Consider the following 25,502-nt stretch of genomic DNA (forward strand, 5'->3'; position numbering starts at 1 on the left):
TATTCAAGACTGTTTTGACTGCATTCCATCTGCAGGGAGAGCCAGAGACTTCCATGCCCTCTGACTTGCCTACACTGGACTTGCCTACATCGGACTTGCCTACAATGCTTCCTCATTTCTGCTGATAATCTGACATTAGGGAGAAAGGGAGACAACAGAAGACATGAGTGATGACAATATGCACACTCTGGCTTCAATATCTTTACACGGTACAGATTCATAACCAGTAATAAATGAGAAAAAATACTTTATTTCTTTAATACAGAATACATAATATTGCACTCTAGTTGCACGTAGTGTGTAGAAAAAAACTCTGTTTACAAAACCACCATAACAGTTGCCTGGGCCTGATGTTTTATGGCTTCACCATCCGTAACCATGGCACTGAACTTTGAACCTAATGAAAAGGGCAATGTTTAATAAAGCCTTCTTTTTATTTCAGTGTCACTGACCAGCGTCAGGACCAGTGACCAGTCCACATTTTGAAATGAGGAAACGTTACAAAAACATAAATACCTCTCAGTCAGAGGCACTGTTAATCTGTACCCATATATTAGTGAAAGATACTGTCAAGCTATTTTTCTTGCTTTACCAATAATTATTTCTTTTCATTGTATTTAATCATGTTATTTTACATGCTATTCTTTCATGAACAAATGAAACTATTTCATAGCAGTAACTATTGCTATCCTTGTGAAAAATAATTACAAGCTTTTGTTTTCAGACTGAGCTTCAAAGTTTGATTTTCTCAAAGTCATTCAGCAGATTGGGGTAATTCAGGATGAAGAAGGGACTTCTCACTTCCACCCATACACTTGGAACCTGACACTGAGGCATGAATCTCAGTGGAAGAGAGGGAGTATCCCTGGATCTTGCTGGAGCCCAGGGACACCCTGTTCCTCTTCTTCACACCCATCTCTAAGATCTGCTTCTGAATTCACTCCAGCTGAATTCTTCCCTGTACCTCCACTGAAGCACAGATGCTTCTGGAAGATCTTGGTGTTTTTGAATACAACCAGTTTGTTTCTATATTTTTTATCTATTATATGGATTATGAGTCTGCACCATTATGATCTAAGGTAAATATGATCAAGGTTCATCCTATTCTGACAGTAGAAAGGCACAAAACGGTTTTACCTAAAGCACTGACATTTATACTTAATGGAACACCTGTAAATAAGGGAACTGGGCATATGTAAAAAGCCTTTAAAATAAATTTTTAAACTAACTGCAATCCATTGAACAGTAAAATAGCAGCATTTTGAGAGGAACAATTGGGGGAAAATTCTTAAAGCATGGACTCTGTTGTCTTGAAATAGAGTCTACAATGAGAAAGGTACATTCGTGGGCCAACAGAGCCTCCAAAAATGCATATATGGGACTTACTTGAAAACAAATCACTATGGTACTGAGCACTTCATAGAGTAGCGAGTACTATGCTTACCGTCAGAAGTGGGATATCCAATGAAACAATGTACACAAAAACGTAACCCAGGAGAAAATGACTTAAAGCCATGCTGATAAAAACTAAAACCATATGATGTTAAGGAAAACTATCTGAAGACCAATAACTGTAAAAATAAATATTAAGGTGCTCAAAGACCTACTCTCCCAGTAAAAGTTACATAATAGAACACAATATTAAACAAGTACATGAACATATCAAAATGGATTGGTTTATAAAATGTTCTACCATTGAGAAACCCATTGTTCTGCCCTCCATATTCTTCTCCATAATAATTTTGCTCCTGAGGAGAAGTATTTTGTTAAAACACAATAAGCTTTGAAAGAGTCAACTGGGTTACACATTTTCTTTGGGTTGTCATCGTTGATATAAAATTTCTCTCCAAAGGCTCTAAATCTGAAATCTGTGCAGTCTGGGTGTCAGGATTGGGTGAGGGTCACACTAACTCCCTACCAACAGTGTTCTGATCCTGGAGTTGGTCAGCTTCCCAGAGGCTGACCCTCTTCTCAAACACAACCTTTGCAGAAAAGGGTGAGCTGGTGCCAAATCTGGGATGACTGCATGATCCATGGAGGTGGCAATTAGACAAATGGGCAGGGTGTGTTCTGTGGAACCTGGGGCTCTCCTCTGCTTTGGGCAGTTGGGAACCAGAGCCTTGTGGAGGCATGCTCTACAGGGTGCAAAGGAGGCAGGCTGCCATGGTTGTGAGGGAAGGGAGCTCCTGAGTCTCCTGCCAGCTCCCAAAAAAAAGGCATTTTTAGCGGTATCAACTCTAACTTCTCTTTTAATGGCACATCCACACGTCTGCAACCCAATGGGAGTGGCATTACTAAAATAACTTTAAAAGTACTTTCTGCAGTTTAAGTGGTAGTGATGCTCAGAAATGGAGGTGTCCGTGTGAGCATGTGAGTGTATGTTAGCTCTTTGTTAGCCACACTGTTAAAGTAGAATACACCTTCTCACGATTACAGAACTTTGATTTAATTGGTGCCAAACAGTCCAGATTAATTGCAAGCAGTAAATCCTATGGCATTCATGCTTAGCTTTCATACCCTTTGCCTTTCTTTTAAAAATCAAATTAGATATCATTAAAATGCATCATGCTACCTCTTTGTCACCAAGCCAGTCAAACAGATACCCCTGAAAATATTTCTATGCAGCTGTCCCCTCCTCTGCTGCCCTCTGGAAGCAAGGATAGAGGCACCTCAAGCAAGAAAATATCTCCCAGAGCTTAAGCTGTGTCTTAACAGCTACAACCCAGCTAATTTCCAAGTTCCATGTTCCCCTTTCTCCATAGCATTTCAAACCTTCTGAATTTTGTATGCTTCTTCAATGGAGTGCTTTATTCCTGGGAAAACAGCAATCATGTAGTCACCTGGGTGCATTGGACAAATCCTGTGGCACTGAGGATGGCCCTGGGGTCCCCAAACATCCAGGACATACTTCAAGAAGCCCCCACAGTCTGGAAGCCTTGCTTCCTGAGGAGTAAGGAAAAAGCAGTGAATCAACACCAGTCAGTCTAGGCAAAAGTTGTAAAGCCAAACACTATACTATGAAGCCTGATCCTCACAGTCTTTGGTTTTGTGATATTTTCTGCATTTTAAATTTTGAAAAGAAGTTGGTAGCCTTAGCAAAGACACCTATCATCTGGCTTCTGTGGCAGAACAAATATGCATCTCCCTGAGGCCTTTTTCTGGATTTTTATATTTCTGTTTGCCTCCAATTACTCATGGGACAGTAAGAAAATTTCTTTTTAATGTTGGTAAGGCCAGTGCTAACTATCAGAGTTGGACAGCAAAGTGAAAACAAGGCAGGCGGTCCAAATAAATATGTGAAGGCAAACGGATTCCACCCTTTTCACACAGAAATCTCTCAGAAAGGCCCAGGGGCTGGCCTGAAGACAGAGAAGAGTGGCCTTCTAGCTACTCCAGCCACTTGTTCACCTAAAATCCACTCTCCCATGGTGACTGGAGAACTTCTCAGCTAGTCAAAAACGAAAGGCGCAGAAAGGCAGGAGCGTCCCAGTTTGTCCTACCCCTCTATGGCATCTTTGATGAGACACAGTTCTATCCCACCAGCTTACAGGAGACTTCCACCGGTGCTCCATGTTGTATCTAAGAGAAATGTGAGAATATCTGAGCTTTTTGCCTTCAAATCGAACAACATCCATCCCTAATTAGCCCAAAGAACAAGTTACCATTCTTTTATAACGCTAACATTAGTAACTTCTATATTCTATGGGAAATACAGAAAACCGGAGAGACCTAAATCTGGGCAGCCCTGCTGTTGTAATGAACCAAAGGACAGAAGATGACTAGCACCAGCAGACGAAGAACAGTGTTCACGAATCACACACTGAGACACAGAATGCCACAGTCACCCATGCAGAACTACTGCGCACGGATCCCCAGTGGGATTGCATACAGATTCTATAAGCTAGTCTCCAGCTCTGATAGTCTCAATTTTGAAAAGCAAGCATTTTTACTTTACATGAGTTTGAACTTCTTATTTAATTTTGGATGGGATATTTTTATTTTAATTTATTTCTATTTACCAAAGGAACAAAGGTCTCTATATAAAATACATTCATTTTTCCTCCCACTTAGAAAGCACACCTTTGTTCATCTCCAATATTCTGAATTTTTCACGAAGTCCTAAAATGATTCCATATGGATTCTGACACAAATATCATGATAAACTAAAGAAAAACTACTAGCTTGAATTCTTCCTTCCACAGCCTCCAGAAGTTATGAAATTAGTCTCGGACAAGTAAGCCTGTGAGGACAGGTCAGCTGCCTTTCTGTTCAAGCTGCTAGATGACCCTCGACAAGGGAGGTAGTGGCCGCCATGCTCCGTGCTGACCTCTCTCTGCTGGCTCTTCCTCTGAAGAGACCACCATCTGGATGTGCTGAGTTGAGGTCCTGTGGTCATGCACAGACTTTGCATAGTCCATTGAGCTGGACAAAGCCCAGGGGAACTCACCTCCTCCATGACCACATAAGCAGCCAGCCTTTGGGTCTCCTGCAATGAATTTCAAAGAATGCGAATGATGGTTTTGGGGAGCAAATTTGTGAGGCCAATCTTTACAGTGCTGGTGAATGGCAACACACAGAACCGCAGGCAGACTCTTGGGTCACATCCATCTCCCTTCTCTGAGCAAAACCATAACAGCTCAGAAGGCAGATGACACTGTCTTCCACTGGAACCCACGGGATTAAGGGAGAGGGAAGACCTCTGCTCTCCTGCATAGATTCACACTGGCAGTTTCTTAAACCTTCTGTCACTTTTCTTCTTGCCTCAACTACTTTTCTTGGTCATAAAAGTGAATGTTCTCACAAGCTAACCCAACTTCTTCCATTTTTCATAGGCTCAAACCTAAAAGGGGCTTCAGAAGGTTACTTCCTAGCGGGAATTTGCAGGTCACTGCTTTGACATTGGAGCCTGGAGATGAGGGTGCATCTGGGTCTGGAGGGGTCAGAGGGGAGAGTTTGGATTTGTATGCTGTCAGGTTTTATTTTATTTTGTTTGTGCATCATCTCGTTATGCACGAGATGCATATTTATACCAACAATTCTACCTACCCTTTGTGCACAAAATACAGCACAAAGTTGGCAACTTGAAGGGAACTTATTTTTAAGTTTACTTTTTACATACTCCAATAGATAATGGTTTTCTGTTTTCTTTTTCTAGGTTCCAATCATAAAACACAGATATACAGATAAACTATACAGAATAAAAAAGAATAGAGTTTGGAAACGATTTGCCTATCTGCCTTCATTTTATGGACAATGGGAGGCTAAGGTGGAGGAGTGATTACTAATGGTAGACACCTCCCAGTCCCCCCACTTTAGTGCTCTGTCTACTAGACCATGTCCCTCTGGAACCATGCCAGTCCCCACAACTTTCCTCCTTGACACCAAGGCGTTCCTGATGGCTTGGGAGGAATGTATTCACCTCAGTTTCAAAAGACAATTTGTGAAAAGTACAAGTTAATGTGTTGTTATTTTTAATTTAAATGCTGACTATTTAATTCTAAGGCTGGTGAAAAATACAATAATATTCAATAAATTGTATGGGAAAACTTAAGTTGTGATTCCTCTGAATCCAATCTATTTCTCCTTGTTAATTTTTAAGTCTATGCTTAGGCCATGGCTACTCAAGGAAGTTAGGCCTTTGTTCAGTCCTCAAACAGGTGAGCTGTGTACAATCACATCTTGTAGCAGCCTCCTCACCACTCTGAAGATTGATACTATGTCTCTGATTGATTTATATCAAGGGCAGACAAAAATACTTCCATCACATGAATTTTGTTTTAATCTATAGCAAGTTGCCACTGAAGGGTAAGAGAAAAAATAATGGTGCAATGTTTAAATTCTTGGTTCCTAAGGAGAACCCCAAAAAGGTACCTTCTCTTCTCCCTTCACTACCCCCAAAATGCCCTCACCACATGTTCTTGGAAGGAAGAGTAGAGATCACTAAGGATAAACATTCCTTAGTTCCTCAGTGAAAAAGAACTTGAGATCAACCCTGTGCCACTGGTGTCCAAGGGGAAGAAATTTATCTCCTGTATGATCATAAGAGGTAAATAAACTATAGAATCACAGCCATACAGAGTTCTAAAACACCAGTTGATAACCAAGCCCAGGCCCAGTTCAACAAACTGATGCTCCTTCTTGTGAACTAAGACTCTCCTTAGAAAGCTCTCGAGACAACTCAAACAAAATTTAGCCACATGGAGACCTGTGCAGCTATATGAATGCCAAACTGTAAAGAAGTTCTCCCTCTCTGCCAGGTTTGCAGAAGGCCTCCAGGAATGAGCGCAGAGCCTCCCGTTCTGCTGGAGAGGGCTTGGCAGTCCCACTCTAGGGCTACAGGTGGACCAGTAAGCTCTGATCCAACCTCAGGATGCCCACAGGTCAATTCACACAGACCCTAGAGCTCTCAGGCTATTTTCAACGCAGGAAATAATAGCAGGGGTGCAAACTCATCTCTAAGCATTTTGTAACTCTGTCTTCTCTTCTTATCAGAATTACATTTCCAGGCAGTTAGAAGCAAAACACTCAAAAGAAAGGGTGCTGGTCCTGCAGGGGACCTGGATTGGCGGCCCTTCTGCTCTCTTAGCAGTGGTCCTTGGACGCATGAGCCTCTGTGTCTTTATGTAGGGTCCCTTGGACTGGATCCATCCCACCAAGCCCTCACAGACACGCACACACAAGACACCCCTCCCAGGCTTTCCGGATGCACACCTAGTGTCCAAGTCTCCGCAGAGCGCGAGCGGTCACGCTGGGCCCTGCAGCCCCTGGCCGGTCTTCTCCTTGGCTTTCTTACAGGTGTACAGCCACTTGATGATGCGGGCGTTCCTCTCGATGACCGACGTGGTGCTGGGCACCTGCTCGGTCAGTTCTTCCTCCTGCAGCCCCTCTTCACCGCCGCTGTGCCGGGAGAAGCCGCTGTCAGAGGTGGCGACGCTCACGCTGCGGACCTTGAGTGTGACGCGGTCCGACCCCGCGGAGAAATTCTCCCTACCGAGAGCTTCCACCACCTCAGGCTCCAGGCCGCAGAACTGGAAGAACGTGTCACATTCGGCCAGGGATGAAGAGTAGCGGGAGCTGAGGTCTGACTGCGATCGCTGCAGCCCCCCGCGCCTTGTCCCTCGCAGCTCCGGGACCCGGGACACAGCCGGGACACTGGTGGGCGTCCCACAGGGCGCTGGGCTAGCTGCGCGCGCTGGGGGCGCGGGAACGCCGGGGACCGCGGAGGCCGCAGTAGAGCCGGGCTTGGTCAGGACAGCCTCCTCGCGCCTGGCCCTGACCTCCTCTCCCACCCGGGACGTCTCCGGGGGCACCGACGTCTTGTCCTTGCCCGACCCCTGGAAGAGCTTCTTCACCAGGCCCCCCCTGGAGCTGTCGGCGCCCTGTCCTCGGACGAAGTCGCATTTCTGCCGGTAGATGACCAGGGAGTCAGGTCTCAGCGGCTTCCGAGCTATGGCCCTGCGCGCCACGGCACCGGGGACGCGAGCTGGAGGCCGAGGATCGCCCGCGGTCCCCTCGCTCGCCCCGGGGTTGCTGCCCTCGGGAGACCGGCCCGGGCCGGCTCCCGGCGGGCCCCGCACGTACTTGGCGCGGTCGGCCGCTAGCCTCTCCACCGCGCTCCTGCGTGCTGGCACCGCCGCGTCCCTGACCCTGGGGGCCTCGGGGTGCCGGGTCAGCAGTCGCTCGTTCTGGGGCGCGTCCAGGGCTGGCAGGGAACGCATCCTCGGCGTTCGGCTGGTGCTCCGCGCCCGGTGGAAACGCGCTCCGCCTGCGGTTCCTGAGCGTCTTTGGCTAATTCCGAAGTCCGCGCGGGGTGGGGAATGGCGCCCAAGTGCCAGCCGGCCCAGGTCCAGAGTCTGGGCAAACCCGAGTCTGCACCTATTGACGACTGGCCCCAGCACACCCGCCCCGCCCCCCCCCCCCAGGCTCCTCCCAGCCCGCCCTCACCTCCTTCCCCGCACAGCTCCGGATTCAGTACCGCCCCTTGCCGGGCTCCGGCCCTCACCTTCCGCCGGGCCCCGCCTCTCACCTCCCGCAGGGTAGCTACACCCGGTTCCTCCCCCAGCACCTCGCGGCTGCGCAGCCAATCGCCCGCAGGACCGCGGGGCTGACTGCGGCTAGTTGGCTGCGCAACCGGGAGGGGCTCTCCCGCGCGGGAAAGCCTAGGCTGTCCCCCGGGGCGGAGGACCCCGGAACAACTGAGTTCGTTCAGCCCCAGGTATCAGCCGCCTCCTCCCCGCCAAGGGCTGCCTGGGGTCACCGCTGGACGCTGGCACTTCCGGAGTGGGGTAGGGCAGGGTGACCCGGCTGGCTGTCCCCACCCCTGAGCTGGTGTCCTCCGTCTTTGGATTTTTTTAAAGTGACCTCTGCGTGTTTCGAAACTTTTGACTTTCCTTAATTTTCTAAGGTTTACTCCTGAGCACGTACTCTTACCAGAAGGGAAACGGATATAAAAGGAAGGACTCATCGCACCACAGGGTTGGGCTATGTGTCAGGTAAAAAGAATCTGGGAACACAGCAGAGACCTGGATTGAGTCCAGACACGGGCACTGGCCAGCCATGGGTCAGACCAGACCACCAGGTGCGGAGACTCATGGGAAGAGCAGGCTGGTGGTAGAGGTGAGGCTCGAGGGAGTTGGAAAAAAACTTGACTAAAATCCCAGAAAGACTGCTGTTTTTCCTGTAACCAAGGCAGTGGGGAACCGTTAACCAGGGCAATGGATCAGCTTAGGAATGCTAAAAGTCTAAGAAAATATTTCCAAAATTACATTTTTTCCAAAAGTTGGACAAAGGACAAAATATTTGCTGGAGGAGTGAAATGTCCATTTTATCTCTTATGTTAAAGCCAACTCCAAGATACACTGACCTTTCAGAGTTGTGGTTGAGTGCAACACAGCAGCCTGTGGATGGCGGACAGGAGGGTTCTCAAGGTCTGGGCAGATTCTGTCTCACCTCTTGAGTGCCAGTGGGCTGGTTGTGTCAGCAGTTGCAGCACTGGCTGACCGCCATCTCCTGATGATCAGAGAACTGCACTTGGTTGGCCAATGGGTCTTTAGACCTTTAGTTCCTGTGAGGCTAAATCCCATAGTCAAGAATAGAAGCCCAACAAGAAACCAGGTCTCCTGAGAACCAGACCACGCAGATAGTATCCTGGGAAAATGTTATAGTCACGGAAAAGAAGACTATGATCCATTAGGTAAGGGGGTGGGGGGGGGAGCATAGAGTAAGAGTGAGATTTAGAGAGGGCAGGATGCTGGGTTGGACACATTATTTCCCACAGCTGATGAGAGCCCAAAGTCTAGCGTTTTTTTTCCCCTCGGGCAGCATGGTCTCTTGTCAGAGGGGAAAAAAAGAAAAAAAAAAATATATATATGTTTAATTGCTTAGTCCAAAGTGGCTACCTTATTTAATTTGTACTTTTTCCTGTGTAATTACAGCAGTTCTGAGAGAACTCTTAAGCATGGGGCCCCTGGGATATATCTGAGCCCAGGTGCCTTATTTATTCACTAAGTCCTTTTGGGCGCATAACAAACCTTTCAGGATCTTTATTTTGTCATTTATAAAATTCTCACTTTTATAGCTTAGAGCATTCATTGCTTGATATTGAGCACTAAATAAATGTTAATCTGAACAACCCAGACTTAGGTTTCAGCTCTGTTTCCTCTTAAGGCTATAAGACTGGACCCCTCAGTGCCTCTGGTTGCTCATCTATAAATCAGAGCTCATAATATCCACTTTGCTAAGGTTTTTGTTAAGTTAATGAGATTATGTACATAAAGGGCTTAGGACTACTTCTGGCACAGAGCAAATTTTCACTAAATGTTATTTTGCTGATGATGGTTAGAAATTAGTTGCTTATCAAATTTTAAATACAGTCAGTAAATTTCCATTTGAGTACTGAACATATTAAGAATAAAAGTAAAACTACTATAAATAAAGTATTTAAGACCTTGCTGCTGGACAAAACTATATTTATATCCATAATTTTCTACCCATTAAACATAATTTACTGGAAAAATGGAACTGGAATAGTAAGATAATTACAAGAAAATTGCCTAAGTAAAGTGTTTTTTTTTCTAATAAAGATTTTATTTATATATTTGACAGAGAGACATAGCGAGAGCAGGAACACAAGCAGGGGAAGTGGGAGAGGGAGAAGCAGACTTCCTGCTGATCAGGGAGTCCAATGTGGGCCTCGATCCCAGGACCCTGGAATCATGACCTGAGCCGAGGGCAGACACTTAATGACTGAGCCACCCAGGCACCCCTAAGTAAAGTGTTCTTGTTGCTCAATTTGTAGCTTAAACTTTGACCTAATTTCCTTCCTGGTATCACCTCAAAAGACTTGATCAGAGCAGGAGAAAGTGGTTATGGATCCAGTGATCCACAAACTCTATTTCTAAGAATTTATCGCAAGGAACCAAGAAGAGATGTGTGCACAGTATGAGGACTTTCACTGCAGACAAATAGTTGAAATCAACCTACATTCAACAACAGGAGGAAAGGCTAGGTGATGTGTGATACTCCATGGGATAGTATTATCCAACGATTTACAATCATACTTCTACATGGCGTCTTATGGAGTAAGAAATTATCATAATATATGTGAATTTTTAAAGTGTTACAAATACAGTAGCAGTCTGGATAAATTTCTAGAAACACAAAAGGTCCCAAGACTACATCATGAAGAAATGGAAAATCTGAATACACCTATAACTAGTAAGGAGATTGAATCAATAATCAAATTTCTCCCAAAAAGGAAAAGCCCTGGGCCTGATGATTTCACTGATCAAACATTTAAAGAACTAATACCAATCCTTCTTAGCTTTTCCCCAAAAATCGAAGAGGAGGGAACACTCCCTAACTCACTCTATAAGGCCTGCATTATCCTGATACCAAAGGCAGACAAAGACACTGCAAGAAAACTACAGATCAATACCCTATGAACATCAATGCAAAAATCCTCAACAAAATTCTAGTGAACAGAATTCAGCATATTGAAAATAACTGTATACACCATAATCAAATGGAATTTATTCTTGGAATGCAAGGATGGTTTACCATATGAAATTTGATCAAAATAATGTTCCACATCCACAGAATGAAGGAAAAAAGCACATGATCATCTCAATTGATGCAGAAAAAAGCATTTGACAAAACAATACCCTTTCATGATAAACACTCAACAAACTAGGAATAGAAGGAAACTATTTCAACATAATAAAAGCCATTTGTGAAAAACCCAGAGTGAATATCATATTTAATGATGAAAGACTAATGGGGATGCTTGCTTTTACTACTTCTATTCAACATAGTACTGGAAGTTCTACCAGAGCAGTTAGGCAAGAAAAAGACATAAAATCATCCAAACTGGAAAAGATGAAGTAAAGTTTTCTCTGTGTGCAGATGATATGATCTTATACATAGAAAACCCTAAATATGGTGTACACATACACACACACATACTGTTAGAATGAAAAATTAAATTCAGCAAAGTAGCAAGATACAAAGCCAATACAGAAAATTCAATTTCAGGGGCACCTGGGTGGCTCAGTCGTTAAGCGTCTGCCTTCGGCTCAGGTCATGATCCCAGGGTCCTGGGATCGAGCCCTGCATCGGGCTCCCTGCTCCGCGGGAAGCCTGCTTCTCCCTCTCCCACTCTCCCTGCTTGTGTTCCCTCTCTCGCTCTGTCTCTCTCTGTCAAATAAATGAATAAAATCTTTTAAAAAAAAGGAAGGAAAAATCAATTTCATCTTTATACACTAACAATCTGAGAAGAAAATTACAAAAACAATTATATTTATAATAGCATCAAAAAAGCAAAATACTTAGGAAATAAAGAAGTTAAAGACTTGTACGATGAAAACTACATTTCTGAAAGAAATTTTAAAAAGATGTAAATAAATGGAAAAAATGCCATGTTTATGGATTAGAAAACTTAATCTTGTTAAAATGTCAATACTACCCAAAGAAATCTACAGATTCAGTTTAATCCCTATCAAAGTCCCAATGACATTTTTTGCAGAAATAGGGAAAAACCAACCCTAAAATTCATATGGAATCTCAAGGGACCTCAAATAGTCCAAATAATCTTGATAAAGAATAATAAAACTGAAGGACTCACCTCCCTGATTTCAAAACTTACTACAAAGCTACAGTTATCAAAAGAGTGTGGTATTGCCATAAAAACCATGGAGTTGAATAGAGAGCCTAGAAATAAGCCCTGATATATATGATCAAGTGATCTTCAACAAGGGTGCCAAGACCATTCAATGGAGGAAAGTACAGGCCTTTCAGTGAGTGGTGCTGGAGAATGGTATCCACATGCAGAAGAATGTAGCTGAACTCTTAACTAACTTCACATACAAAATTTAACTCAAAATGGACCAAGAACCTACATGTAAGACCTAAAACAATAAAACTCTTAAAAGAGAAGACAAAATCCTCATGATATTAGATTTAGCAATAATTTCTTGTATGTGACACCAAAGGCCCAGGCAACAAAAGGAAAATAGACAAGTTGTACTTCATGAAAATTAAAACATTCTGTGCATCAAAGGCACCATCCTTAGAGTACAACAGCAACCCACAGAATGACAGGAAATGCTTGCCAACCATGTATCTGATGAGGGAGTAAATCCAGAATTATAGAGAAATCCTAAAACTCAAGAACACAAAAACAAAATAAAACAAACAACAACAACAACAACAGCAAATTCAAAAGTGGGCAAAGGATTTGAATACACATTTCTCTAAGACAGATTATAAAAATGGCTAATAAACATGTGAAAAGATGCTCAACACAGTAATCATTATACAAATGCAAATAAAAACCACAATGAGTTACCACCCCACAGCCATTAGGATGGCTAAAACAAAACAAAACAAAACAAAAAAAAATGCAGAAAACAACTAGTGCTGATGAGGAGTTGGAGAAATGGGGACCCCTGTGCATTGTGCTGGGAATATAAAATAGTATGACACTATGGAAAACAGCATGGTGGTTCATCAAAAAAATTAAAATAGAATTACATATGATCCAGCAATTCCACTTCTGGTTTTATATCCAAAACAATTGAAAGCAAGGTCTCAGAGAGATATTTGCACACCCATGTTCATAGCAGCCTTATTCACAATAACTAAAATATGGAAGCAACCCAAGTGTCCATCAATAGATGAATGGGTAAGCAACATGTGGTATATCCATACAATGGAGTATTATTCAGCCTTAACTAGGAAAACAGTTCTATAATACACTACAACATGGATGGACCTTCACATCATGCTAAGTGAAATAAGCAAGTCACAAAAAGACAAACACTCTCTGATTCCACTTATATGAGGTACTTAGAATAGTCAAAATTATGAAGACAGAAAGTATAATGGTGGTTTCCAGAAGCTAGGAAAAGGGGAGAATGGGGAGTTATCTTCTTTTAATGGGGACAGAGTTTCTGTTTTACAAGATAAGAAGTTATGGGGATGGATGGTGGTGCTGGTTGCACAACAATTCAAATGTATTTAGTAACACTGAACTGTACACTCAGAAATGGTTGATATAGTGATTGTTGGGTTATAGGTATTTTGCCACAAAAAATGAAAAAAAAAGACAAAACTGCAGTAAAACTATACAATGGAGTATTACTCAGCAATAGCAAGGAATGAACTATTGATACACCCAACTTAGATGAGTCCACAAGGAATTATGCTGAGTGAAAAAAGCCCATCCCAAAAGTTTACAGACTGTATGAGTTCATTTGTATAGAATTCTCAAAATTATGGAAATGGAGAACAGATTAGTAGTGCTAGGGCTTAGGGACAGAAGTAGTTGAAAAGGGGGTCTAACTATAAAGGACAACATGGGGCATCTTGTGGTGATGGACATGTTCTCTATCTGGACTGTACTCACACAGTATCCTGGCTGTGATATTTTATTACAATTTCATAAATATTACCCTTGAGGGAAACTGGGTAAAGGGCATACTGGATCTTTCTCTATTATTTCTCACATCTGCATGTTAATCTATCTTTTTTTTAATCTCAAAGTATGTTTAATAATTAAAAAACAAAAATAGTAATATAAAAAGTGAATAAATAAATAGGTGTATCAGTTATATTTACTCCAGTACTTCAGTCTCAGAGTACATTGTAGAGCATAATAAGTATTTATTGAGCACTTATTATATGAAGAGCACTGTTCTAGCTTCCAAAGATACAGAAACAAACAATGATAATAAAAAACAATAAGCTTAAACCATACTTAATATATGCATCTGTTTTCAAATTAAGTTAATATTAGTTGTTTGTTTGCTTTAATGATCAGTGTTTGCTAAATTTGTTTTCTGTTATGAATGTTATTTATGACTACAGATTTTAAAGTAAAACACTAAACACATCTATTTACAAATAACCACAATTACTCTAAAGCATATTAATTATCTTCAGATCGAATACATAAACAGAAAAACCACCAATATGCTCATTCACCTTTCCTGTGACAACAGACTCTAACATATATTCACATAATGGTTACAAAGTATTCATTTGATTAAAATAACACTATAGTATTTTAATGAATTTCTTAAGAGAAGGTTGCATATAAAAAAAGAGAAGTTTACATATCTTTTTAAAGTTTGTTATTTGAATACATTTGGTAATATGTCCTCCTTCCTCAATTAATGAGTTGAGAAGCACATGGAGATTATACCCTGGAATTTATCAGTCATTTTAAACTGCAAAATGATAGTATCCAAAGCATTTTGATTCCCAGAGATTTTATGCAATATGTATCACCCATTGACAGTAAGTTACTAAAATTCCTATGGAAAATATTCTTTATTTTGAAATTAAAGTGAAAAAATATAAATGAATAAAATGCTTTATAAATGTATGTGAAATGTACTAATGTGGCTAATGTTTTATAATACGTGATGGTTCAGATAAAAATTAAGGGAAATATCTGCTATTTTTAATATATGTACATATACATTGATGTGTGAATGTGTGTATAACATGAGTTCTGTGTTTAATATATACACAGTTCAACAGAAAGAATATTAGAGTTAAAATTATGAAACTTAAGGGATGCCTGGGTGGCTCAGTCGTTAAGTGTCTGCCTTCGGCTCAGGTCATGATCCCAGGGTCCTGGGATCGAGCCCCGCATCGGGCTCCCTGGTTGTCAGGAAGCCTGCTTCTCCCTCTCCCACCCCTGCTGCTTGTGTTCCTTCTCTTGCTGTGTCTCTCTCTGTTAAATAAATAAATAAAATCTTTTAAAAAAATTATGAAACTTAAGTCATAATCCTGGGTATTTCCACTAGTACCTGAATGAAGGTGTTCACATCATTTACATTGTTTTAGTCTCAGTTTCCTCATCACTAAAATGGGATAATAGTATCTGCTTTTTCTCTTTTATAGGGTCATTATAAAATTTAAATCAAGTAGTATACATAGTAAGGGCTTTGGAAAATAGAGAGGGTTCTTTGAATATAGCTTTTATTATAAAACACTTAGCAAAATTTTGTGCATAGGTTAAACCAAATTGCTTAGTAATTTTGAATGACTAAATAAATACATATTTTAAACATGATTGGTAAAAATGTCCATAAGTCACCCTCCAAATGTCTACAGGTACTCCTGTGCCAGTTCATCCCTTTCTAATTAAGCTTGTTTTGCTTCAATATATGAAGAATTAGGAGAAACACAAATTTATTTATTATGGCATTTTGTTCTCTGTTACGCTTAATTATTGAAGCTCCCTGACATATCAACACCTAATTTAAAAATCATGAGCTTATATTATTCTGAGACTAAGTTAGGAGTATAGGAAAAGCATAACCTCCCAGCTGTAGTGAAGCATTTTCCCCATAGACAAATTACTGGACATCATACTATTTAATAATAACTACAATGCCATTACTAGATTCTGCCAACATCAAATGACTGTTACTACAATAGTTCTATTTGGACACTGTTTCAGCTACTTTATGGGCTAAATAGTGGTTGTGATGGATTATCCATAATATCACCATTTACAACATTGTTTCTATAAAAAGGTATGTTTGGATTTCCTTTAAATTTATTTACAAATGGACTTTGGAAACATCCATTGATAATATGCCTATACTCTCATTGTAACAATATTAGTATCTTTTATAGCAAATGCATTTAACTATATATAACATGATGATATTTTAAAACATTAACAAGAACTTTCTCAGTTTCCTTTTCCTATGTAGGAGCATCAATGTCATTCTCTGCTCAATACTTCCGAAGAAGGGGATGACACAAGAGAGAGATGGATTCAGCAACGTATTTCCTGGCATTTGGGAATCAGAAGCTCAGCCCTACCTCCAGACTAGATTTAGAATTCCCCTGGACCTACACTGGATGAAGAAATCATAAAAGAAATTAAAAATGAGTGGCTATGGATAATGGTGGGTTTCTCGACCCTACCCCCAGCCCCTCTCCTTACAGCTGAGCTCTAGAAGTTATGGGGGTGTGTCAGGGAGGAGACAAAACATAATGATAGACTGGGGATCTGAAAGCAGAGGATGAGTGTGTATCATCCCTACACACATCTCTTGTCAGGGGACATGCATCATGGACTGATTCCTCAGAGCTGCATCTGGACACCTCGTGGTGGGGAACAGGACTCAGCAAAAACCTACATGGATGGATGGCAGAGGCCAGAGGGAGCAAAAACAATTCAGTAGATCCAGTACAGACAGATGTCAGCCATAAATGCACACCAGCCACCCACCTACCCTGTGCCTGATATAGCCTCCAGGAACCTAGACAGGATCCTGAGTAATCGAGTGGGCAGAAAATACAAACCAAGAGTAAAAGGGGATCTGGAAATTCTTTTCACACACATTAGGAACTAAATGGACATTTGTGAGCAAGACTGTTGTCATAAACATTCTAAGACTCCTTTTGAGGAGGAGTATTTTGATTACAAACCATAGACTTACAGAAGTTTCATTTTGCATTAAAACGCATGTTTAAAGTTAGGAATTATCTTTATTTTTCATATGAATCTCGTCTCATGGAGTCATTTTCATTTTATTGATTAAAGATACATGTATTGAGCACCTATAATATGCCAAATGCTCTGCTCCACAGTTTCAAATATATTAACTCATAGAAAACTAAGAACAGAAGAGAACACCCTGAATCTGGTAAAGAGGCCCTATGTTTACTTTCAGCACTCATGATGCTTGACACTAGATTTTTAAAGCTTTTCCTAAAGATGGCAACAACATGAGGGTACTCATTGTTCCAATGCAGCAGGAACAAGAGAGTGAGGGGGGAAAGTAATTGCAGGGTATAAGAACTGGTTAAAGAGGCACTGTTTTCCTTATTTATAGGCAATCTAATTGATAATGTCAGAATTTCAAAAGAACCTGTATAGAATTACTAGGACAAACAAGACATTCAGCAAGATTATTGGACATAAGATCAACATATAAATATCAAACAGTACTCATGTACATGATACATGATATGTAACAATCAAATTGAAAATATAATAGGAAAAAATGGTCAAGACATAAAACTAAGAAAGTCCATAGATATTCCAAGGTATCTGGTAAGGTTTCTCAAAAATATACAAAACCTGGATGTGGAATAATACAAAACATTTTTAAGGATATAGATGAAGATCTAAATGAACAGAGAATTAAAAAAAATGAACAGAGACACAACTTGTTCATAGATGGAAGGATGATATTATAAAAATGTAGATTATCTCTGAAAAAAAATTTTTAAAGATTTTATTTATTTATTTGAGAGAGAGAGAGAATGAGAGATAGAGAGCATGAGAGGGAAGAGGGTCCAAGGGAGAAGCAGACTCACTGCTGAGCAGGGAGCCCGATGCGGGACTCGATCCCAGGACTCCAGGATCATGACCTGAGCCGAAGGCAGACGCTTAACCAACTGAGCCACCCAGGTGCCCTATCTCTGAAATTTTTTAAAAAGCAACAATGCAATTGGAAATAAAATTCCAACTTTTTTTTCATAGAACTTGACAATTCAAAAAATCACTTGCAAGAATAAAGGTCCGATATACTGTCTAGCATATTAGCCACTAGCCACTAGGCACACATAGCTACTAAGCACTTGAAATGTGGCTAGTCTGAATTAAGATGTAGCATAAATGTTATATTTTATATTGAAGAAATGATATTTTATATATTTTGGATTAAATAAAATATATTATTAGGTTTTAAAAAAGAGTAAAGGTCCAAAAACAGCTAACACAATTTTTAAAAATTGAAAGGAGGAAGGAATTTTTCACTAACAGATATTTAAGACTTATTATAAAATTATAGTAATAAATAGAGTATGATATTGTTGCAAAGATAGATAAATAGGTAAGTTAAAAATAGCTTTGAATTAGATATAATATAGGTAGCGTTTAAAATTAGTGGGTGGTAAATGTTCATAACAGTTTGAGGACAATTGTCTTTACGAATAGAAAATTACTACATCTCTTTTTCTCAAAAACACAAAGGTAAACTCTGATGGATTAAAGAACCAAAATGAAAAAACATAACTTTACAGCAAAAATATTAAAAATTTTCAGGGTGCCTGTGTGGCTCAGTTGGTTAAGCATCCAACTCTTGATCTCAGTTCAGGTCTTGATCTCAGGGTCGTGAGTTCAAGCCCCACACTGGGCTCCATGCTGGGCATGGAGCCTACTTAAAAAAAAAAAAAATTCAAAAGATTTCTTAAATAAGACATAGATAATAGTAATAACAAAAGAAACTTTTGATAGTTTAACCACATCACAATTATAAAAACTTATGTATCACAAAAGAACATATAATAAAAGGCAAGCCACACAATAGGAGAGGATATGTACAATATATCTAATTGACAAATGTTAGAATTCACTTTATATAAAGAACCTCCACTAACAAATTAGGAAACACAAATATTTCAACAGCCATATGTCAAAGGATATAAACAGGCAATTCACGGAAGAGAAAATGCAAATAGCTGACAAACATATAGAAAGGTTAAGCTCATAATAATCAGAAATTATAAACAATAAAGAAATGTTTTTGCACTGGTATGATTGGTCAAACTTAAAATATTCTGACCATGGTATTGATTTAGGGAAATGTAAACATACACTGTAATTGGAATATAAATTGGCAGAATCACTTTGGAGAACCATTGCACACTATCTGGGAAATTTAAAGATGAAAACACTCTGCCACCTACCAATTTAAGTTTTGAGTGTATTATCTGATTATATACATGTTAACAGGGAAACATGACATGTTTATGTGTAATAGAAAAAAAAAAAAGAAAGGCAACAACCCCAATATCCATTGGTAGGGAACTATAACGATAGTTTTTGATTACTTATACAATGAATGCATTAAAGTAGCTCACATGAATGAACTTTTTATGTATTGACTTACATAAATCTGAAAAACAATATTTCGTATAAAGCAAATTACAGAACACTATGTACTTTTTAATATCTTAATAAATTAAAAAGAATGAGAAGCAATACATTATTTTACATCTGCAACTATGAAAAATAATATAGAAGTATGGTGTGAGTATACACTGAATTTACCATAGAAGTCTCCTCTGGGGAGGAGAGAACAGGACAGGGGTTTCAATTCAAGATGCAATGTTTATTTTCAGGAATATGAAAAATATTTAGATCTCACACTCTGTCATTTTTTCTTGCTCTCAGAATAACCCTTTAATATGAAATGTCCGTGTGTCATTTACTAGCTCTCTTTTCTCTTTCACTTGTAGCTGGTATTGGTGGTGATATGGACAATTCCAGTGTTTAAGGGCATGTGTTGGGGTGTAGCTACTATTGTAATGTTGAGGTAGTGGTAGCTGGGGCGTTATAAACAGAATTTCAGCAGAAGAGGTGGAGGGTTAACGTTTCCTGCTAGGAGAAACACTGAGACAAAAGTTTTCACCTGCAGCAGGAATGTTTAAGAAATAGCCAGTCAGCTGCCACGACATGTGAAATAAGAGCATTAATGGTAAGGCTTGAAAGACTGGTTAACTCCATATCAGGGAGGGCCTGGTATGTCATTACTAGATTCATGTGATTCAAAGAGCAAAAAAGTGAGCACCAGAGTGATAGCATCATACTGATAGATACACTGATGCCGATAGAGCAGTGGTGGGATGGTTTGAGGTAGTGAGGGATTGCGAGACAAAAGGTCAATCGGAGAGTATTATAATTTTATGAGATACTGGCAGTGATAGATGGATAAGATAGTGGATATGATGCTTGCATTTATGGGTCACCTTGGCTGGGCCACCATGTCCGGCTCTGTGGTCAAACATTATTCTGGATGTTTCTGGGAGGGTGTTTTGGATGGGATTAACATTTAAATCAGTGGACTTTGAGTAAAGCAGATTGCTCTCCAAGCAGTTAGAAGCCCTGACGAGAACAAAGACTGAACTCTCCCAGCATGGAAGAATTCTGCCAGCAGATAGCCTTTGGGACGGAACTGCAGCTCTAGCTTCCCTTGGATCCCCAGTCTGACAACTTAGCCTGAAGACTGGACGTGCTAGCCTCCATAATCACCTGAGTCAATTCCTCAAAATAGATCTCTTTAGATATACACATCCTATTGGTTCTGTTTCTCTAAAGAACCTTGACCAATACAGTGGGATAAGAAATGGGAGATTGGATAGAAAATATATTGGGATGGCTAAGTCTGCAGAGACTGGCAATTGCTTGGCTAAGGAAAGAAAGAGGAAGAAAAGAACTTGGTAGGTTCTAGTCTATTTGACTCAGAGAATGGAAAGGCCTCAAATGTGTGAGTCAATATGAAGGGGTAGGTATTTAAGGAGAAAATAATTAGCTCAGTTTGGGACATCTTTAGTTTAGGTTTTAGTAGGCTCTTTGAATGGAAACAACCAGTAACCAGATATAGTTGTGGACATGAAGCTTAGAGGAGGAGTCTGAGCAGAGTGACACAACACAGGAGCCAACTGAGCAGAACCATGGCAATGGAAGATAAAACCAGAGCCCAAACACAAGTGTAAAAAGAGAGAGAGAGAATGTGTGTGCACACATGCGTGTGTGTGTGTGTGTGTGAGAGAGAGAGAGAATCCCAAACCAAGACTAATACAAACCACTGTGTGTGTGTGTGAGAGAGAGAGAGAGAGAGAGAGAGAGAGAATCCCAAACCAAGACTCATACAAACCACTGTGTGTGTGTGTGAGAGAGAGAGAGAATCCCAAACCAAGACTAATACAAACCACTGTGTGTGTGTGTGAGAGAGAGAGAGAGAGAGAGAGAGAGAGAATCTCAAACCAAGACTCATACAAACCGCTGTGTGTGTGTGTGTATGTGTGTGTGTGTGGTGGGGTTCTGGGACCAGAAGAGAAGTCTAGGCTAGAGTATGGACCTGGGCAGTTTGGGTAATGCCGTATCCAAGAAGGAGGGAATTTCAAGAAGAGGTGATTGTGAGTAACTGCTGGAGTTTGGCCAGGGTGTGGTTTTCATTGAGTGACGGACATAGATGCTGGCTTTCACTGAATTACTGAGAGAGTAGGTGGTGTAGAATGAAAGATATAAGCAGAGTCATTTTCAGAGTGGAAAACAAGAAGGACGATAACCTGAAAAGTGGGCTACAAGAAAGACAATAGTTTTCTAAATAAGATTACTTTGGATTGAGTCAATTAAGCCAAACAAACAAAACCCCAAACCCCTGAAAACTTAGATAAAATCTAAGTATTGAAATCTCACTATTTATGTTACCACAAGCCCACAGGTGAAATCACGGATGGTATTCAATCTTACCATCTTCTTTTGGTCACAGCCACTCTGGCCAAGGAACTTAGGAAATTCTTTCACATGTGGAACTTATCAAGTCCCCAGGAGGCACTCCCATCCCTTCTTCACTTCCTTTTTCTATTATTTATTTAAGAAGAGTGAACCTTGAGAGTAAAATCCATTCATCACTTACTTTTCCACCTTTGCAATGACGTTGAGTTTGGTGGGGATGCAGCTGGAATGTCTAGAGAAACACGCTGCTGTGTACTGTTCTTCCGAAGTGGCCCACATGCAGGGGGCAAACCTTATCTACTGTGGGACACACAGGCACCTGGGGAGTGCTCTTTAGGAGAAATAGATGGGGAAACTGAGTCATAAGGTCATGAGGTGCTCTCTGTTGCCTACCCATGGCCAGACTGTGGCTTTAAAATGGACTATCCTCAGTCAAGAGTGTAAAATTATATTAAAATGGAACTACTGGCTTCCATTCTAACAGACACAATGTCAGATAAAAATTACTGAAAATACCTTCTCATAGTCAAAAGGCCATCAGTGCCAGAAACTGATCAAATTAGGGAAGCTTTTTAAATATTTCACAAAGATTATAATGAGAAGATGACACTTTTTTGGTGCAGATGGTTTAATAACTACTCAGTGGGAGAGACTAGAGGTTATTTGCATGTCTCTTTATTATTTTTAAGTCCTTTTTTCCCATTCTAAATGTAACACAGAAATCTAAAACAAGAAAATACTTCTCATGGTATCTGGTATGTATAAACTTATTGAGCAGGACTGCACAGGGCCTGCTGGTCCCAAACCACACCTGGCTTAGGCTAAGCCCTTCCAAGCTGACTCTGGATGCTGTGCAGTTCACACCAACCCCCCTGCTTTCTCCCACACACCTTGCAGACTGACTGCCTCTTCTCTCCTCCTTGTCTCCTTTGCTCTCCTTCTGAAACTGCCCAGCAGACCCACCCAGGTCTACACAGGAAACTTGAAAGGAGATCATAGTCTGCCTGGTATTGTCAGGTGTGTTGTTTTTAAAACCTTATGCAATATATTTCCTATCATATTATGTAGGTTTTTCAAGGCCAGAACATTTTCTTTCTGTATTGAGTCCCTAACAACTAGCAGAGTATCTGCATTCAGTGGGTAAGCAATAGAAGTTTGTTAACTGATTTGTATTTTCATACTCCTGATCAATTACTGACATTGATCAATATAAATACCTTTTCAGCTACTTCTCTAAATATATTCATTAAATCATGAATCATTTGGATTTTTATATTAACATGTTCTCATGCTCTAGTTTCATTTCAGAATCAGAAGCTTAATTACAATAGTCAGTGTTTGTTCTGTTTGACATCAGTTTCTATGTACATATGATGGCAAGTCCCTGAATCTAATGAGGGTGCTAAATTACAGTTTCTAATTTTCAAAATAATTAAGTTCCATTCTTTGATGAATGGTTTCTTGCCTTCTTTTACTCACACTGAGGAATTTGAAAAATGACGTTATTACTTAAGTGCTTTGGTTTGTCCTAGTTAGGGTAGTGAGCAGCTGTGACAGCACGGGAATGATAATGAAGACTGGATGCAGGATTTATTACCGTAAATTGCATAAACATTAAAATGATTTTTTCGAGCTGAGTTTGTGAAACAAAATACAAATTATTTTCTTCAATAAATAAACACTTTCATTTTCAGTAGAACCAGTGCACAAAAGGGCTTCTCACTATTCTTATGAGTCAGTGTTAGAGTAGGCTTGCTGTAAGACACGGAAGATCTGGTTATAGCTGGGGGAGCATAGGTTTGTGTTTGACTGGCACTTAACCCAGTTTATGCTTGCTATTCTCACCGATTATTAATATTGTCCCTTTACTATAAAAAATTTCCTCATTGGAATGATGACCCATATGATCCCTTGAGTTATGAAGTCAGCTCTAACCAGTTGTGTGTCTTTGTGTAGATTAATTAATTTTTGCTGGGCTCAGTTTCCCATTCTTAAAACGAGAAGGTCAGCCTAGGTGACGCCTCAGGTCTGTTTGGCTCTGCTGTTGTGACCTGTGAGGAAAGCACAGTTAGGTCTAAAGAGTGATGTTTCTTATGGTTTTCTGGTTCTCAGGAAAACAAAATTCTTCACTGAAGAAATTCAAAGAAAGGTGTCCTTAAAATAAAACAACAATGCAAACACGGCTCTCTGATCAGACTCTGGTGTGCTATCACTTGCTAAGCTTCATGGGACTCTTGCAAAGGCTTGTGAAGAATGACAAAGCTCTCGCAACAATCCACTTTGTCCTACATAGGCCTCTAAGTTAGATAAACTTCATGTCTTCTAGGTATAGAATCTGCAGGAGGATGTGGGCCGGTGGGGGAAAGCTGGAAGAAACAACATGAGCAACAACAAGACCTGTAAAGGGGAGCTGCTCGTGGGGCACGCCATGCTGCAGGTGGGGCTGGCGCTGCCTCTGAGCCAGTACGTTAGGAATGCATCTACTGCAAGAGGGATTTCCAGCCCAAATGCCCAGGATATTTGAGATCTTCACACGTAATACAAGGGATCTATAAACTATTTTCAATACTTTGAAAATCCAAATAGAAATTGTTCATCTACTTTACAGCTGATTAGCTTAACCAGAGTATCAGATTCCTGTGCTTTCAGTCAGCATTTTGTGAACCTATTGTGATGATAGCAGGGCAGGAAACATAAGCAGACAGAAGAAAGGCTGGTTGAGACAATTCAGGAAAGGAATGGAATGATTCTGACCTTACTCTATTCATGTACAGCCATCAGAGTCACATGCAGTCCAGGTGTTACCTACAACACACCTCGAGTACTTTTTTAGCTTGGCAATTGTGAAGGGGATAAAAGGCCTTATTGAGAATAACTGAAAGTATCCTGCAATGAGAAGAAGACAGATTTTGCTTCAATATAAGATTTGCATGCAAGATTACATGACGGAGATACTGATGTCAGACAGTAATTCCTTCTTCTTCATGCTCTGCTCTGTAACTACCCCTCTCAGGGTAGCTGGGGACATTGCTCTGGTTTGGATGCTGTTCCTTCCAGACACAGAAAACCTGTGTGTGTGTCATGAGGTCTTGCCCTCTGCAATCTCTGCTACATACTTCCCTTGTCTTGTTTTGTTGCTGTTGTTGTTTTTCTGTGTGTTTTTGTTTTGTTTTGTTTTAATGAATGACAGAGAGTTCTTGGATTTTGCTGAGGCATTTTCTCAAGATACGGTTTGCCATATACACATTCTTTCTATTGTTTTCCATCTAATTTGCTACGAAATTTGCTGTATGCCTTCTTTGCTAGTTACAGAGGTTAGTATTTCTTGTATGATAAATCTGACCAAATAGAAGCATGCCCTGGGCAGGTTGTGGGAAACAACATTGGTAAATGTTCAGGGCCTTGCTGGGGAGAGGGTGTTGAGGAGACATGTGAAATGCTAGGTAATAGGGTTCATCAAACATTTCCAGTTAGGAGACTGACAAAATAATGAGGCCCTAAATTAATTAGATTAGTCTAATTTTCTTAGGCCCCAACTTTAGTCATATCTAAAAGAGGCTTTCATTTAACCCCTGATTCCAGGAAAAGGAGTGTCTTCCTAAGTGGTAGCTGGAGGCATTTATAGGAATGCCCAGGGAAATGGGCCTTGTCCTCAGATAAGTTTGGGAAATTACCTCTTAAATTGTCCTTTTTGTGACTAAGATTGTACAATAATATTGTAAAGAAT

At 40.5% G+C, this 25,502-nt stretch overlaps 1 protein-coding gene and 1 pseudogene across 7 annotated transcripts; one reads left to right on the forward strand and one right to left on the reverse strand.

The window, feature by feature from the left end:
* Positions 1–230: 230 nt before the first annotated feature.
* FAM110C (family with sequence similarity 110 member C) lies at positions 231–7,878 on the reverse strand. 7 transcript variants are annotated; one of them, XR_003524858.2, is made up of 3 exons: positions 6,712–7,878; positions 3,501–3,579; positions 231–2,943 (listed from the first exon to the last, which is right to left on the reverse strand). XR_003524858.2 is itself a non-coding variant. In XM_027623530.2 (2 exons), the coding sequence occupies exon 1, from the start codon at positions 7,716–7,718 to the stop codon at positions 6,744–6,746; it is 975 nt and encodes a 324-aa protein (XP_027479331.1). In that variant the 5' UTR covers positions 7,719–7,878; the 3' UTR covers positions 231–2,943; positions 6,712–6,743. The 7 variants fall into 7 exon arrangements, 3 of the variants coding, with proteins under 3 accessions (XP_027479331.1, XP_027479330.1, XP_027479329.1); XR_004820257.1 differs by having other exon boundaries at positions 231–3,579; positions 4,081–7,878; XR_004820258.1 differs by having other exon boundaries at positions 3,501–7,878.
* Positions 7,879–8,556: 678 nt separating this feature from the next.
* LOC113937452 overlaps positions 8,557–25,502 on the forward strand; it is a 53,014-nt pseudogene continuing 36,068 nt past the window's right edge.

The sequence above is a fragment of the Zalophus californianus genome, chromosome 8, assembly GCF_009762305.2.
Source record: "Zalophus californianus isolate mZalCal1 chromosome 8, mZalCal1.pri.v2, whole genome shotgun sequence".
NCBI classification, from domain to species: domain Eukaryota; kingdom Metazoa; phylum Chordata; class Mammalia; order Carnivora; family Otariidae; genus Zalophus; species Zalophus californianus.

What these genes read in the sequence shown, in the direction of transcription:
- FAM110C (XM_027623530.2), bottom strand. Translation starts at nt 7,718, where the DNA reads ATGCGTTCCCTGCCAGCCCTGGACGCGCCCCAGAACGAGCGACTGCTG.